Below are 17346 nucleotides of genomic sequence, written 5' to 3' on the forward strand. Positions count from 1 at the left end.
AGTCTACCCAATACAAACATACTATGACCTAATGTGTATCAACAAATCATAGTCATTATTGGCAGTACCACAAATGGCTCCCTAAAAAGGCTTTAGCTCAGCTGTAAGAGCAGAAAATATATATAAATATTCTGTATTTACTGGCCAGTATAGTTTGTTTGGAATTCATCAACAAATGCAAACACAACCCACGTTTATTGGACATTTAGTATAATGTGATGATAAAATTCAATTAAACTTACAATTGTGTCCTGTGGCGTTTCCATTAACACTGTATCAGACTGTCTGTGGGGCACAGTATGGTTGTTTACAAATGTTGTGCAAGTGTTCAGCAAACAGCTGCTAAAGTTTTGTAAAGATGTAAGCTTAAAAGTATATTCGGGATCTGGTTTCTCACCTACAAAAAATATTAAAAAGAAGTGTTATGCATTACACCCCTTTGTAAAAACTTCACAATACAAAAAGCAGAAATTCAGAAAATCAGGTTCCTCTTTGAATTAGAACTACAGTATTTCTCTTTCCAGAGCTGTAAACCCACTTTCCCCTAGCAGAGCGGTCTTCTGACTTCGAGCTAAGTGATAGCGTTTTGACAGCAGAGGATAATGCAGTAAACTATGAATGTTAAAACAGAGTGTGTTTAATTGCATAATAAAACAGCCCTATAATTGTCTACTTTCTTTGAAATTTCCAAGTCTACTATACTTCTAGCGTATGCAGTGATCTCTCATTTGGAGACTATAGACTCTTAATAAAGCATTTTTAATAAAAATCAATCATGTTCGTAGTTAGATTACAGGTTGCTCAAAGGTCGAGGGCTTCAGATCTCCCTACATTGGACACGAGGTGATGACAGAATTTGTGTGGAAAAGTTGCAAAAAGAACAACTGATGGACAGAATGTTGAACAATGTCAAACATTCACCCCAGTACTAAGATTTTGGCCGAAATCCATTGCTGGTTTGCTCCCCATGCCATTCCAGTTTAAATCCAGCCATATGCAAATTAGTCTTGACCCTGTTCCCCTTTGGAACAGTCCAGCCCGAACTGCCAGGCTAGGTCCTCCCTGGACCGGAAACAAGCATCCTGGCACTGATTTTGGGGTTTTATCCTCAGCCAGGCTGTTGATAGCAATTCTACAAGATGGGGTGGACAGACCACCTATCTCACATAGAAGATTCAAACCCTGTATGCTCTTAGTCTTCCCCCTGAGCCATCGTTAATTGTAGTATGGGAGGAACTGTCATCCCCTACTTTATTTGCAGTGCCATTAATATTGTTAGTATAATTGAAAATGTAACACTGTACAGTCAACTCTTACTAGATTTGCCAAATATTTATTTCCTAAATTATATTGTAGTAAGATTGGATTATTTTCATGCACGGATATAATGTACATTAGATGTTCCCTTGCCAACCAGTAACTGATAAAGTGTAAATGTGGATTTTGACTGGTTATTTCAAAATGTTTAAATAAAGAAATTCATTTATATTCAGTCGGAAACCATGTTAGGGAGACAACCAGGTGACTCCTATACACCTTTACAACTCCTTGCAGAGTTCCACATAATATTGGTCTACAGATAAAACATACACTGACAAAATGCATCAACCTCTGAACTGAGCATTCTGCTTTATTAACTTGCATCATTGTCCCCCACATTTAAGCTGCTCAACTACCAAAATCAAATGCACTTTTTGTAACGCCTCAGAACTGTTAAATTGTAAATAGGTTTACTTCAACATTTTCCTTTCCAAAATAACCCTGAACCATGCTCACAATACAGAAAATGTGAATAAAATAACTACTCTTTTCTAGTGGAACACTATGACTTTAAAGGTGTAGAAAAATGTTGCTCAAAAGATCACTGTCTTAGTTTATGAAGGTAGAATATCTAGGGGTAACCTGGGTATTTTCAATTTTCGGCATTGGCAAATTTGAAGCAAGGCCCAGATGCAGAAAAGATCACGAAGCAACTCATTTAGTACCCATTTATGTGTTACCTTGAAACCACCTGCTGAAAGTCTCCGCCTCTACAATGTCAACAATTGGCGGTGAAATGCAGTGAAGGAACGCGTTACTTACCTGTAACTGCGGTTATCCAGTATTGGTATCTTTCATAGATTCACATGCCTGAATCATTCCCAGTCGTCGGGATGGGAGTCACCGGTAAATAACAAAGCAATGTCTTAGTAGACATATATAGTAACAGGCCCCAAAAGGCCTTCGCTTAGTGAGCTATCAACGTCCTTATGTAAAAAGGACCAAAGTTTGGCCAGTAGCCAATCAGCTAGCACCACCCTCTAGAACCTTCCTGGAAGGAGCTCTAGTCCCTCAGATTTTTGTAAGCACAGTGCCAAGTAGTTGTATCACTGAGAGATCCAAGAGAGCCCTTCCAGGGGAGGTGGGTGGGTTGCATGTGACTCTATTAAAGATACCAATACAGGATAACCGCAGTTACAGGTAAGTAACGCGTTCCTTATCCAGTATTAGGGTATCTTTCATAGATTCACATGCCTGAATCAGAGTAGTAAGCAATAATAAGCACATTTCAAAGGTACAGTAAATATACAGTCACTAGATAATAACATATCCATGTGAAAGATAAAAGCACTAAAAAACAATGTCAGCCAATGCATACATAAGTGCGAAAAGTGCGTAAAGAGGAAAGGAAGGTGGAATGAAAGGATGAAAGGAAGGGCTCACCTCTACTGAAATAGATGACGGAGTACCGCTTGACCCACTGCAGCATCCTTGATGTCCGTGTCCAGGCAGTAATGCTTGGTGAATGTATGCAGCGTCTTCCATGTGGCCGCTCTACAAATGTCCACAATGGGCACCCCTGCAAACAGTGCCATGGAAGTAGACCTTGCCCTTGTGGAATGGGCACGAACTGTTGATCGCAGTGGACGTCCTGCCTGCTGGTGACAGAAGGCGATGGCTGAAGAAATCTTCTGTTTGGTGAGCGGTAGCCCTTTTCTTGGCCTACTGTACGCTACGAAGAGTTGATTAGACTTACGAAATGTTTTCTTTCTATCAATGTAAAACTTAAGGCAGCGCTTAATGTCCAATGAATGTAGAGTTTTCTCCGCCACTGTTTGTGGATTCGGGAAGAATGAACGTATCAAGATAGGTTCGTTAAGATGGAACTTTAGGAATAAACTTCGGATTTGTGCGAAGAATGACCCTATCCGGTTTGAACTGAAGGAACGGGTCTTGGATTGAGAACGCCTGGATTTACCCCACTCGCCTTGCCGAGGTAAGGGCCAGCAGGAGCGCAATCTTCCAGGATACATACTTAAGGTCTGCTCTGTGTATTGCCTCAAACAGGTGTTTCATTAGTTGAGCCAGAACCGTGTTGAGATGCCAAGCCGGTGGTACAGGCTTTACTGGAGGAAATGCTCTAAACAGTCCTTTAAGGAATTGCTTAATCAGTCTATTAGACCACAAAGATGGACCTGTAGAGGATCTCCTGAAGCGGGATATTGCTGCTAGGTGGACTTTAATGGAGGCATGAGCAAGACCAGATTTTGCCAGGTGCAGGAGGTACGGCAAGATTTGTTCCGGGGTGGAAGAAAGAGGGTGTAACTGGTTTGTTTTGCACCAGATACAGAATCTCTTCCATTTTAATGAATACGTTTTGTTGGTACTATCTGCTCGAGCCCGAGCTAGAATTTGTCTGCAATCCGGAGGAATGTCAAAGCCCTGAAACTCTCTGAACTCAGGAGCCATGCTGATAACTTGAGAGATGCCGGATCGGGATGCTGAACTTGCCGATTGTTGAGCGTTAGAAGAGATGGAAACGGCTTCAATTTGATTGGAGGTTCCAGGGAAAGGAGGTGAAGCTCCGTGAACCAGTGTTGGTGTGGCCAAGCTGGAGCTATCAATATGAGAGTACAGGGCTCCGCTTTTATCTTACGTAGCACCCTGGGAATCAGGGGAAACGGCGGAAAGGCGTACGCAAAGACGTTGCACCATGCGATCGAAAAGGCATTCCCCAGAGACCCTTGTTGGGGATGCCAGCTTGCAAAGTGTTGGCATTTGGCGTTTTGCTGGGTGGCGAAGAGGCCCAGAAGAGGGGTGCCCCATTGAGCAAATATGTTGCTGAGAACTAGGTGATCCAGCTCCCACTCGTGGCATGCTGCCTGTCTTCTGCTTAGAGAATCTGCCAACACGTTTTGGGCGCCTGGAACATAATCTGCTCGGAGAGAGATGTTGTGACGGAGCAGCCAGTTCCAAATTTTTTGCGACTCGCGAGAGAGTGTTAGCGAGCGAGTTCCTCCCTGTTTGTACAAATAGTGCATTGTCGTTGTGTTGTCTGTTCGGATAAGCACTATGGAGTTTTTTTATTCTTGGAAGGAAGGCCACCAGAGATAGACTGCGCGTAGCTCTAGAAGATTGATATGAAGAGCCTTCTCAGAAGGGGACAACTTCCCGCTTATCTGCAGTTCTTGAAGGAAAGCCCCCCAGACCTCTAAGGAGGCGTCCGTGGTGATTATATGAGGAGCAGCAGGAAGCAAGAAAGGCAAGCCTTGAGAAAGGTTCTGGGGGCAAACCCACCATCGTAGAGCCTTTTTGATCACAGGGGTCATCTGGATGACGTCGAAGGACCCTGTACACTGGACCCATTGATCCGACAGTGCTTCTTGAAGGAGTCGCATATGAAGACGACAAAGCAGTACTAATAGGATGCAAGAAGACATCATCCCGAGTAGGGATTTGAAGAGACGCACTGACAGCGTCTTTTTGGACATTATCCGGAGCGCTAACGACTGAAGTTTGTCTTTGCGTTCCTGTGATGGGAATGCTTTCCATAGAATGTTGTCTAGTGTAGCGCCCAGAAAATTCATGCGCTGAGACGGCTAAAGGACGGACTTGTCGTGATTGAGAGTTAGCCCCAGTGAATTGAAAAGCCTCAGACAGGCGTTGGAAGACCTGGACGCGCCTTCTAGAGATGGAGACTTGACAAGCCAGTCGTCTAGATATGGGAAGACCTGATGATGATGATGGCGTAGATATGCAGCCACTGGAGCTAGACATTTGGTGAAAATGCGTGGCGCCGATTTGAGCCCAAACGGCAGAACCCGAAACTGGTAATGTCTGCCCGCCACCATGAATCTTAAGAATTTTTTGTGGTTGCGGTGTATTGGTATATGAAAGTAGGCGTCTTGCAGGTCTAACGACACCATGTAGTCGTTCGCATTGAGTAGATGTAAAACCTCCTGAATGGTGACCATACGAAAAGACTGCTTTTTCAGAAACTTGTTCAGATTCCTCAAGTCCAATATCGGTCTCCATTTTTTCGGATGAGGAAGAAACTGGAGTAAAACCCTTTTCCCCGTTGGCTTGGGGGAACTCTCTATAGCTCCCTTTTGGAGCATAAGCTTCACTTCTAAGAGTAAAGGACGTAGATTTTTGTGAAGCATTTGGCAGGGAGGGGTTTGAGAAGGGATCTGTATGAATTCTAGAGAATGGCCGAATTGTACTAATTGTAGGACCCAACGGTCCGTAGTTATTTGTTGCCAATTTGGGAGAAAGTGGGAAATGTTTCCGCCAATCTTGGAGGGTGGAGAGAAGCTTGAGACCGGCTGCAGTTGAAAGTCATTGCCGTCGAGCGGCGCCCTTTTGACTTCCTCCTTTGCCACGAAAGGAAGATTTTGGGTATGAGGATTGCGGTCGCTGTTGGTATCGCGAACGGTATTGCTGGGAGGAAGGGAAGGAAGAACGTTGTTGAAAATCTCCCCTAGTTGAAGTTTGACCTCTCCCTTTTGAACCTCGAAAGGAAGGGTTACGAAATTGTAAGGTACCCAAAGCTCTAGCGGTATCAGTATCTTTCTTAATACCCTGTAATGCCTCAATATGTGCGCCGAAGAGAAGTTGGCCATCATATGGCATATCCAGCACTTTGGTTTGAACCTCTGGCCTGAAGGAGGTTGCCTTTAGCCGACCTTGGCTTCGAAGGACCGCTGCGCCAGCTAGTTGTCGAAATCCGGTCGAAGCAATATCCATTGCGCAGTCTATAAGTTCAGAGGCAGATCTTTCCCCCTCTAGCAAGATCTTCTTTGCCTCTTCTTTTGACTCCTCTGGTAAGTCTGCCAAGTATGGCGCACTGTCCGCCCACATCTGACGATTGTAACGTCCCAACAGTGCTAGGGCGTTGGAGGCACGCACTGTTAAAGCCGACATCGAGGAAAAACGTTTGCCCATGTTCTCCAGTCGCCTACCCTCCTTATCTGGTGGAGCTGTCAACAGAGCAGCTGGGTTGTTTGACCTCCTCCGCACGGCCTGGGTAATGACAGAGTCCGGCTTTGGATGGCCTGTGAGACAAGCCGAAGCAGTGTCTGGCGCTTTATATTTTTTATCCAGCCGTGGTAACACTGGGTGGACCGAGGAAGGATTTTGCATAATCTTTATGCCTTGTTCCCAAATGTAGTCTACGACGGAATTGCACGGACAGACTTCTTAAAAGGTTCCTTAAAATCATAAAGCAAACAGTCGTGTTGGTGCGAGGGCATTGGAATTTGAAAGCGCTGGTCCGCTCGCTCTATATTATGAAAGCCGCCAATGTCCTCCGGCGGCGAGTCGGCCGTGGTAGGGGCAGGAGAAACTGGGCAGGGAAGGATGTAGTCATCCCATTCTTCCTGGTGAGATTGGACATCCTGAAGCTCTCCTTCAGGCTCCCCGTCATCCTCGTCATCTGTGGTGGGACAAAGTGGCGATGTGACAGGCTCTGACTGCAAAACCAATGGAGGCGGTCGTGGCCTTGGTGTTGGAGGTCCAACTGGCATCGGGGAAGGTGCCGGCGTCGGAAACCGTTGCTTATAATCAGATATCAGGAATTGGAGATCCGTGACCAAAGACGCAGGCAGACAAACCATGGAAGGTGGGGGCTGCACATATTCCTGAGGTGAAACCTCCTGATATTCTTGGTCAATGTCCTCATTCAGAGTTATCCTGATATTTTACGTGCAGTTGCGATGGACTAGTCGCAGCAGGGAATAGACTGCCGCTATCTGAGTCCTCCTCGTCAAAAAGTTGAGCTGGAGGCAAGGTTGGGATCCTACTGGGTGAAGTGAGGGCCGGAGTCAGTGCACGTTTAGTTATTTTGAGGTGCACATACGTTTTCACATCAAAGTCCATATCCGTCGACAGGCCCGTCGACGGTAGAGTCGTAGACGGTGTAACAGGTATTATTTGCATTTGAGACGTCGACGAGGTCATAGTCGACGGTCTCTTCGCCTGTGTCGGAGCTTTCGTCGATGGTGTCGTCGTCGATGCTGCAGTCTGCTGCTTAACTGACAACGATGATTTTTTAATTTTCAGCGTCGACGAGATAGCTTTACCAGCCGTCGACGATGGAGTGGTCATCGTCGACGTAGTCATAGATTGGGCGAGGTAACAGACTGCCGTAGATGGAGATCTCCTAGTCGTTGAAGCCACAGTCGACGAGGTCGTCGACGGGGTGGAGACTGGCTTCTTAAAGGTATGTGGCACATCCTGAGGAGAAGCAGTCCCTAGCAGAGGCAAGGCCAGGACCTCTTAAGACTTTGTGCGTCTTCTTTTGAGGTGGCTGCGACGAAGGGCCCGGAGATAACGCCCTTGGTCTTTTATGTGAGGAGTGAGAAGAGATAGTAGAACCCTCACTTTCCTCAGAGGACAACAGTTTCCTTGTCCTTTAGTCTTTGCAGCCAGATTAAAAGGCGCCCTTCTCGGTCTTTCAGGGTCTTAGATGAAAAGGTACAACATACCTTACAGTCTTTCGAATTGTGGCTAGGATAAAGACAATAAAGACAGTCTTTCTGCTGATCGTCCACGTGAAGCCTCTTTTTCCCACAGGAAGCACAGGATCTGAAGAGTCCCTTCTTTGGGGTATCAGCCATGACGAAACCAAGTAAATTTGTAGCAAGAAACACTGGAAATCCAGAAGCAATGAGCAGAGCTCAGTGGATGCTCCATTAGCACGACGTGCGGTAGAAAATCTGAGGGACTAGAGCTCCTTCCAGGAAGGTTCTAGAGGGTGGTGCTAGCCGATTGGCTACTGGCCAAACTTTGGTCCTTTTTACATAAGGACGTGGATAGCTTACTAAGCGAAGGTCTTTTGGGGCCTGTTACTATATATGTCTACTAAGACATTGCTTTGTTATTTACCGGTGACTCCCATCCCGACGACGGGGAATGATTCAGGCATGTGAATCTATGAAAGATACCAATACTGGATAACTATAGGTTTTGACTACTAGCCATCTGTAGTGGTTTGAGCTTCGGACGATAGGAAGTTCAATCTCATTCCCTATTCCAGTTTCAGGTAATACAATGGTTTGTCTGAAAGAGCAATGATTTTGTAATCAATTCTTGGAAAAAAGACCTCAGAGCAAACAAATCTGATCCAGTATGTAGTTTCCATTGCATACAAGACTCCTTCAATTTCAAGGTGCTCAAGTGGTTCCCCATCCAGAGAAACATCTGTAATACCAGTTCAGTCGGATACTAGTAATGAAACAGAACAATGTTCAGCAATGACATCACCGCGGATAGGACTACAAAGCTGCTGGTGCCTTACCAATCTGCCATATCAGCTGACTCCACTGGTCCTCCGGGTACTGCCGCAGCAGTCTCATGTTTAAACAAGAGTTAGGCGCTTTGATTTTGCGGAAGACAATGAAGCCCAGAGACGACATCTGATAGGCTATTGGGTGAACAGCATTCTGAAGACTCCCCAGAAGGATGGACTAACCTTTTGAGACAAATGGGACTGGAGCCCTCTCTGTGCCTCAAGTCTTTACATGTGATGCAGCAGCAAGCATGCTTAATTACTGTGTCACGGGGAAAACCTACAGTGACTCATTGGAAATGGAAATAAGGAAAGAGGTGCAGGCTCCACTATGCCATGCAGATAAAACTTCCGTTTCAACATTGGGGGGGGAAGAACTGGGGGGCACTACGTAATGCAGACCCATAGTAAAACTTGCTTTTTAGGGAAAATAACTTACCTAAATAGACACCAGATGGCAACACAACTACAAGATATCACATGGGCGGTACTATACTCCTGAAAGTGTGTACACTAGAGACAGCTTATACTCAAAATAGTGCTGAACAGAGAGTATGGTTAACAAGTCACCATCACGCCAATCCTTTGTGGACAGCAGACTATCTGATTGTGAGAAGAAATATGGATTATAAAATGAAAGCAAGCAACCTTGCCATGAGCTCAGCTGCAGTACTGCTCAGGTGAAAAGAATTGTGAGGTGTCCCCCAGTATGAGGAAAATTGATTTCTCACAAATTTATTAATGAATTCTAGCTTTATAGGGTAGGTCATTGAAGTATGGATATCAAGTACATCCAAATTATTGCAAAGTGAAAAGCTGGTGCACACCACAAATGTTAAAGTGAAGTTTTGTTAGGAAATCACGGAAGCCAGGCATTATGTACTATAAAGATTTAAGGACAAGCCCAGCTGAAGGTCAAATTACTTGAGCGAGTAAGAAGGTTGTGCAGTCTAGAAAGTAGGAAAGGCTTAAAGGAGGTGGTTATGGGGGTTAAATACCGATTGCTGAATTAAGGTTGAAGATGGCAGACCCATAGAATAGAAGCGTAGTGTAAAGGGGTAAAGCTCGCCTTCAATGATGTAACAATGGAAAATAAAAAAATCCATACAAGTGATTGAAAAATATATTGTAGCAGCGCACAATAAAAATCCTAATAACATAAGAAAAATACCAACCTATTTCACATAAGGCTTCAAAAGGGGACCACAGGAAAGGATTTAAACTAAGGCTCTTTCGGTAACATTCAGATCCTCTGGCAAGTCGATCTGTCTTGCTAGAAAGACAAAAAAAAAAAAATGATTTACGCACCCTTAAAACAAAAAAAAAAAATTTAAAAAAAAAGAAAATCATGTGTATAACATTTACATATAAAACAGGCACTGGAATGCCAGGAGGTCTGGCTTTTTGCTAGGGAAAGCGTTTGGTAATAGGTGAATTTGTGTGTGCTGTCCCAGCTGTTCTAAAGGGAAAACAACATGAAAGCAACATCTAGGCTACCACAATACGGAACACAGCAGTAGGGCCACTCTGCTGAACAGACTGCATTAGCAAACTTAAGGTAAACCATCAAAGTACTGACTTATGAAAAGGAGTCAGAAAATAAAGTTTCCATCGTAAGGGGAGAACTTCAAAAGGCAGACAGAAAAATAGTGCATATACTTCTGACAAATTGTCTGTTTTGCTCAGAGGGCCTGAAGCGAAGATGTGGCATGTACTACACATTTCAGCAGCTGCCTCCGACCCTCTAACGTGATATCCAGACAAACCACTGATCTAGCCTAACGAGGAGAGACAGAGAGAGAGACAGAGACAGAGAGAGAGACAGAGAGAGACAGAGAGAGAGAGAGAGACTGACAATGTGGAGCTTGCAACATGATCAATATCAGGCAGAAAAGCTGCATGGTAACTGGTCTTCTTTCAGATCTTTCTCCACATACCAATACCACATGGTGATTGGCTCCTCCTCCAGTCATGCTGTGAAGGAACATAACTGGAAAGAAAAATGTCAGAAGCAATTAAAGCAGAGTAGCTTGAATGAGGGTCCTTTTGAGTCAGAGTGAATGTGTGTGAACCATGTGTAGCAAAGGAAAGCAGGGACCACAGTGTGTGCGGTATGTAGGTACCCTACAGCCAGCCATCCACTGTGCACAGCAGAGGTTTGTTTGCAGGGCAACCCAGCCCACTGAACGGCTGTATAGAGTACCTTAACAAGGATTTTTAATGTCCCCATATTAGTCTCTTAATTTTATTTCTGGGATCCAACACTTCCCATCACGTGATTATCTGGGGGCCTCAGTAGAACACTAAAAGGAGGCCAAACACCAGAGTTTCAACAGACTGATGTGCAAAAAACATCCCTGCCCAGTCCAGGCAAACGAAAATCAACAGTGCACCGTTTTTGCAGCACTGTCGAAAAGAGCATTATTGTAGCTGCACCAAATTTAATTTAGAACAGCCATCCAATCAGATTATGAAGGTCCACAGAACCCACATAAGACATTGGGAAAACATGCTCCCTGGTTAAATGAAATATGTATATTTTTTCATATATAATGTTTAAGGAGGAACGCAGATGTCTAAAATATCCGCCTTCCAGTCAGCACTCACAGACCGAGCAGAGGATGCTGAAAACAGGTCACAGCGCAATAACCTCCTACTCGTTGGTCTACCAGAGTCCCTGGGGCAGCAGGAAGACTTTCAAAACATGGGTCCCTGGGAAAAAAAAAAAAACTGTGCCTTCTTTGTCATTGAGAGTGCACAAAGTTCCCTGGCGCAGAGGCCCTGCCTTGGGACATCCCTCGGCTTGTGATCCTACAACATCTCAATTTCAAAGACAGGGTAGCCATCCTGCAGCAGGCCCGCTCTTAATCAGACTTGAACTTTTCCAATTCTAGTGTCCTTATCTTCACCGAATATACCAGGGCGGTGCAGCAGTGCTGAAGATCATTTGCTGAAATGAAACAAAAGCTCAGGGCACTCAAACTGTTACATGCTCCTCTTCCCTGCTCGCCTAAAAGTTATCCTCCAGTCTAATACCCTCTTTTTTGATACTTCAGACAAGGCTTGGGAGTGGGTGACGGAGCGGCGGCTGCTACGGCGGCCTTCTCCCGAGTGATTCTGCTCTGGGGACTCAGTGGAGCATGCTCCGGCACGGTCTCATCCTTGGTGAAGGGGAATAGTTCCCGCTTCCAGAGGTCTTGGGGCTGGACAGGACGCAGCTAAGGATCCTAGCCTGGCCACGGATAAGGTTGCCCTGCCCTCACCAACACTGAATGCTAACCCATCAGACACTCCCATGATTTTCCGGCCCACTGAGAATGCCCTGGATGCCACCTCCCAGCTTCCTATACCACCTTGCCTGGTTGTGTTGTGTTTTTCCTTTTTAGGTTTGTAATAGCAGACACAACCGTCACCACTCTCAAATCGTCATGGTCTCACACTGTGTCCTCAGAAGACCCGATTAGATCCTGTCTGCTGGCATAGGCCACCTCTTAGCTTTCAGGAACACCATGACCCACTCGAAGTTAACGGTTTCCACTTGAAACGTCAACGGCCTCCTGGACCGGATCAAGCGCTCATCGGTACTACAGTACATCTGGTGCCATAGGCCGGCAGTCATTCTCCTGCAGGTGACCCATCTGGTGGTCACACGCTGCACATTCCTCTGCCATTTTGGCTAGGACAGGTTATATCGCTTTGGTTTTCCTCGTCGCTCCAGAGGGGTCACTATATTGCTGCTTAAGTCCTTCCCGTTGGCAGGTACTGGTCAGCACACAGACTCGCAGCTATGTGGGTGTTGAGGGCCACTATTATAACTTTGTATTAGGTTATATCCTCCTACCCCTACTGCAACCCACCCTCCAAAAGCTGCGATTGTTCCTCCTGACTCTCCCTTGCAGGGTCACTGTGGTCTGAGGTTACTTTAATGCAGTCCCAGATCCGGATCTTGACACATCCACAGCCTCATACCCTGGCAGACTAACTCGTCGGCCTATCTCTCCTCCTGGGTGGATTCCGTCCGTCTCAGACGCTTGGTGCTCTAGGCACCTGGCTTTACGAGCCTACACTCCTCGTTCGGCGGCCCACACCACAGACTCGCGCATAGACTTGCTGTGGTGGCAAGCGGCAGACCTGCTCTTGGCCCAGGCGGTACGCATTCTTCCACACATTATCTCAGACCAAGCTCCCCTTCTGTTTTCCTGGGGGCTACGGGCTGGTGGTCAGCGCCCTGCTTGGAGATTTTGTGCTTGGCATTTACAAAATGCTGAATGAACTGCCTTTGTCGCAGAAGAGAGGCATTCTTTAACTTAATGTAGGGTCGGTTTCGTCAGCGGCGGCGGTGTGGGCGCCCAGTAAGCCCTCCCCGAGAGGCCACTTCAAGGGGTATGTCCGACTGACACACACTGCCTGTCACACGTGACTGATCTTGAAGGCCAAATATTGTGTCTGGAGGCTACGGTGCGATATCATGACAGACGATACTCGCCGACTCCTAGACATTGCCACTGCAGAGCTGCGTAAAACATCCATTGAGGAGGCCAAATAATGTTGAATGGCTTCTACTCAAAATAATAATCATCCACATTTGTAAAGCGCGAACAACCACCCGTAAGTGTCTCTAGACGAACAAGTTAATTACCTTCGGTAACGATGCATCTGTAAGAAACGTTAGTTAGATTCCTCACCTTAGAATATCCCCAGGCGTCAGACTGGATCCGGAAGATTTTTCGTCATCAATACCCCTTGCGCGTCGCTAGGCGTCGTCTGAGGCTCCGCGTCAGTCGGCGTCGTGCGCCGGAATGTCGGAGTACTTAGACGCCGCCCTCGCGCGCTGACGTCAGTTCTTGTACATAGCCTTCCGCGCCAGGAACGCAGAGCCATGCAAGAGACCGACACTGGTGCCAAAAAATTCTAGGGCCCTGAAAGGGATAGCCTTAACCCTAGATGTCAGTTCGCAGAACGGGGAGGATGGGTGGGTCAGTGAGGAATCTAACTAACTATTGTTTCTTACAGATACATCGTTACCGAAGGTAAGTAACTTGTTCATCTGAAAGAAACACATTAGATTCCTCACCTTAGAATAGATACCCAAGCAATACCAACCCCGGTGGTGGGTCTGCGAACCAAGATCACACCAGAAAGTCCTGGAGGACAGAACGGCCAAAGAAGCCATCCCTCCGGACTTGGCTGTCTAGGCAATAATGACTGGCAAACTTGTGCAGCGAAGCCCACGTTGCCGCCTGACAGATGTCCTGCAAAGGGACTCCCCGTCCCAAAGCAGTAGTAGCCGCTGTGGCCCGAGTAGAATGAGCGCGCAGCCCAACAGGCGGTTCCTTTTTTGCCAAGGAATAACAGATTTTTATACACAAAACGACCCACCGGGAGATGGTCCGTTTGTATACACCTTTTCCCTTCTTTGCACCCACGTAGCCAACGAAAAGCTGGTCGTCCACTCGGAACTGTTTAGTGCGGTCCAAATAAAAGGAGAGCGCACGTTTTGGGTCCAGACGGTGGAGCCGCTCTTCCTCTTTGGAAGGATGCGGAGGCGGAAAGAAGGTGGGCAAGGTGACAGATTGCCCAAGATGAAAGGGGGTCACCACTTTCGGAAGAAAGGAGGGACAAGGCCGAAGGACAACCTTGTCCGGATGAACAGAGAGAAAAGGAGGCTTGGACGATAGAGCCTGGAGCTCACTCTCCCGTCTAGCCGAGGTGATGGCTACCAGGAAAGCAGTCTTAAGAGTGATTAGACGAAGAGGACAATTGTGAAGAGGCTCAAAGGGAGCGCACATCAGGAATGTCAAGACAAGATTCAAGTCCCACTGAGGCATTATGAAAGGGACAGGAGGGAACATGTGAGTAATGCCTTTAAGAAAGCGTGACACTACAGGGGACTTGAAAAGAGAGGGCTGATCTGGAAGCCGTAAGAAGGCAGAGAGAGCAGCAAGATAACCCTTCAAGGTGCCGAGGGCAGAGCCCTGCCTGGCCAAAGAAAGAAGAAAGAGGAGAACCTCAGAAAGAGGGGCGGAGAGGGGATCCACAGCCTTTGCTGTGCACCATGCCACAAACTTGTTCCACCGGCAGGCGTATACCGTCTTTGTGGAGGGACGCCTGGCTGCCAGAATGACATCACAGACTTCAGGAGGCAAGTCAAATGGCATCAACTGCCGCCGCTTAATCTCCACGCATGGAGGTGGAGGCTGGACAGGTCCGGGTGGAGGACCGTCCCCTGCTGCTGCGACAGAAGGTCCTCCTGAAGGGGCAGACGTATCGGAGGATCGGTCAACATACTGAGTAGCTCGGGATACCAGTACCTTCGTGCCCAATCCGGAGCCACCAAGATGACTTGGGCCCGGTCGCGCTTGATCTTCAGCACTCTGGGCAGAAGTGGTATAGGCGGAAAGGCGTACAACAGACCGCAACTCCACTCGCGACGAAAAGCGTTGCCGAGCGAGTGCCGCCTTGGAAATTCCAACGCGCAGAACTGCTGACATTGCGCGTTCGCCGGTGGCGAATAGATCTAACCAAGGCTCTCCCCACTGCTGAAAGAGACCTTGCGCCACCTCGGAGTTCAGACGCCATTCGTGATCCATCATGCACCGGCGGCTGAGTTAGTCTGCTCTGGCATTCAGAGAGCCCGCCAGATGTTGAACCACCAGGGTGACGCCCTGGTGTTTCAGCCATGTCCAGAGGCGCAGAGCCTCCTGACAAAGGGTCCACGACCCCACCCAGCCATGTTTGTTGCAATACCACATGGCGGTGGTGTTGTCCGTGCACACCTGCACGACACTTCCCCGGACAGAGGGAAGGAAGGCTTTCAGTGCAAGTCGGATCGCTCGCAGCTCCAACAAGTTGATGTGGAGACGAGACTCCGCCGGAGACCAGAGGCCTCTGATCTCCGCCTCTCCCATATGGCCACCCCATCCCAGGAGGGACGCATCCGTCACTACGACATGCTCCGGTAGAGGTAGGGAGAGGCTCTTGCCCGTGACCCAATCGCGGTCCGTGAGCCACCACTGCAACTGCTGTGCAGTGCCCTCCGAGATCAAGACATGGTCGGACAGGTTGCCGTGATGCTGGGCCCACTGAAACTTCAGGTCCCACTGCAAAGCCCGCATGCGCCGCCTGGCGTGATGCACTAGTAGGATGCAAGAGGCCATCCGCCCCAGAAGCCGCAACACTAGCCTGACCGAAACCCAGGATAGAGGCCGAAAGATGGGAATCAGGGCCTGTATATCCCGGACCCGCTGCTCCGGTGGATGGACCCGGAACTGCGCCGAATCGAGAACCGCTCCGATGAAGAGGAGCTTCTGAGAGGGGCTCAGGTGTGACTTCGGCACGTTGATGGAAAACCCCAGCAAAAATTCAGGATATCCGCCATAGTCTGGAGGTGGGAGACGACTGCCTGGGGCGAGCCCGCCTTCAACAACCAGTCGTCGAGATAGGGGAAGACTGGAACCCCTGACCTGCGCAGATGTGCTGCGACCACCGCCATCACTTTCGTGAACACCCGAGGGGCACTGGTAAGGCCGAAGGGGAGCACTGAAAGTGCTCCTGACCCACCGTGAACCGCAGGTAACGCCAGTGGGCCGGCAGGACGGGGATATGGAAATATGCGTCCTGCAAGTCCAACGCTACCATCCAGTCTCCAGGGTCTAGGGCAGCTAGAACCTGAGCCAAAGTCAACATTTTGAACCGTTCCTTCCGGAAGAAGGCATTGACGTTCCGGAGGTCCAAGATAGGGCGTAGGCCCCCTTTGCCCTTCTTGGGAACCAGAAAGTAGTGGGAACAAAAAACACGACCTACTTCTGGGCTCGGAACGCGCTCGACGGCCCCCTTGGCCAAGAGGGCCGAAACTTCCTCGTGGAGAAGATTCAAATGATCCCCCCGAGATACGGTGGTGCTGCGGTGGCATGGCTGGAGGGGTCGTCTCGAAGGGGAGGGAGTATCCCCTTCGGACGATTTGCAGCACCCACCTGTCCGACGTGATGAAACTCCAGTGGAGCAGGTGATGGCGAACTCTGCCGCCCACTGGCGTGGAATGGGCCTGAAAGCTCGGACTAGGAAGGCTTTGAGGCGGATGCTGCCGGGGTGGATGTGGACTGACCGCGTCGTCCTCCGGTACCGCCTCGGCGGAAACCACGTCCGCGACCGCGTGCAGGCTGGTTCTGTGGCCGGTGGCTAGACGGACGTGAGGCGGTGCCCCTTCCTTGGCCACGAAAGGAGCGAAAAGCAGAAGTTTGTGGCCGCGGGGCCGAGAGGCCCAAGGATGTGGCCGTAGCCCAGGAGTCCTTGAAGCGAGCCAGCGCACTGTCCGCTTTGTCACCAAAAAGGCGAGCGCCATCAAAAGGCATGTCCATGAGGGTGCTCTGGACATCCCCTGAAAAAGACGTGGACCGTAGCCAGGCGTGATGTCGAAGCGCCACCGTGGTAGAAATCGCCCTACCCAGCGAGTCCGTAGTGTCGAGTCCACATCGGATTGCATGGCGCGCTGCATCTCTCCCATCGGCCAGGGCCGAGGAAAGCCGCGCCCGGGCCTCCTCCGGGCACAGTGGCAGCACGTCCTCCACCGCATCCCACAGAGAGTGGGAATAACGGTCCAAGGGGCAGGCGGTGTTCAAAGACCGCAGGCCCAAACTGAGCGAAGAGAACAGCTTCCTAGAAAACTGTTCCAGCCTCTTGGAATCCCGGTCCGGAGGAGCGGACGGGAAGGAGGATTGGGAGGTAGAGGCCTGGATAACCAGACTCTCGGGGGTGGGGTGTTGACAGAAAACTGGGATCGCACGGAGCAGGGCGGTGGC

The 17346-nt window shown here is 48.6% G+C and overlaps 1 protein-coding gene across 6 annotated transcripts in view; it reads right to left on the bottom strand.

Moving 5' to 3' along the window:
• Positions 1-17346, bottom strand: part of CDC27 (cell division cycle 27) — a 1680535-nt gene that overhangs the window by 1175164 nt on the left and 488025 nt on the right. For 4 of the 6 annotated variants that reach the window (XM_085650285.1, XM_085650283.1, XM_085650284.1 and 1 more), the window contains one exon: positions 243-397. In XM_085650285.1, the coding sequence (XP_085506411.1) occupies positions 243-397 (155 nt within the window). Of the gene's footprint in view, positions 1-242; positions 398-9723; positions 9822-17346 lie in introns of all 6 variants that reach the window. The other 2 variants (XM_085650282.1, XM_085650281.1) reach the window with 1 other exon arrangement.

The sequence above is a fragment of the Triturus cristatus genome, chromosome 1_1, assembly GCF_964204655.1.
Source record: "Triturus cristatus chromosome 1_1, aTriCri1.1, whole genome shotgun sequence".
Classification (NCBI taxonomy): Eukaryota; Metazoa; Chordata; class Amphibia; order Caudata; family Salamandridae; genus Triturus; species Triturus cristatus.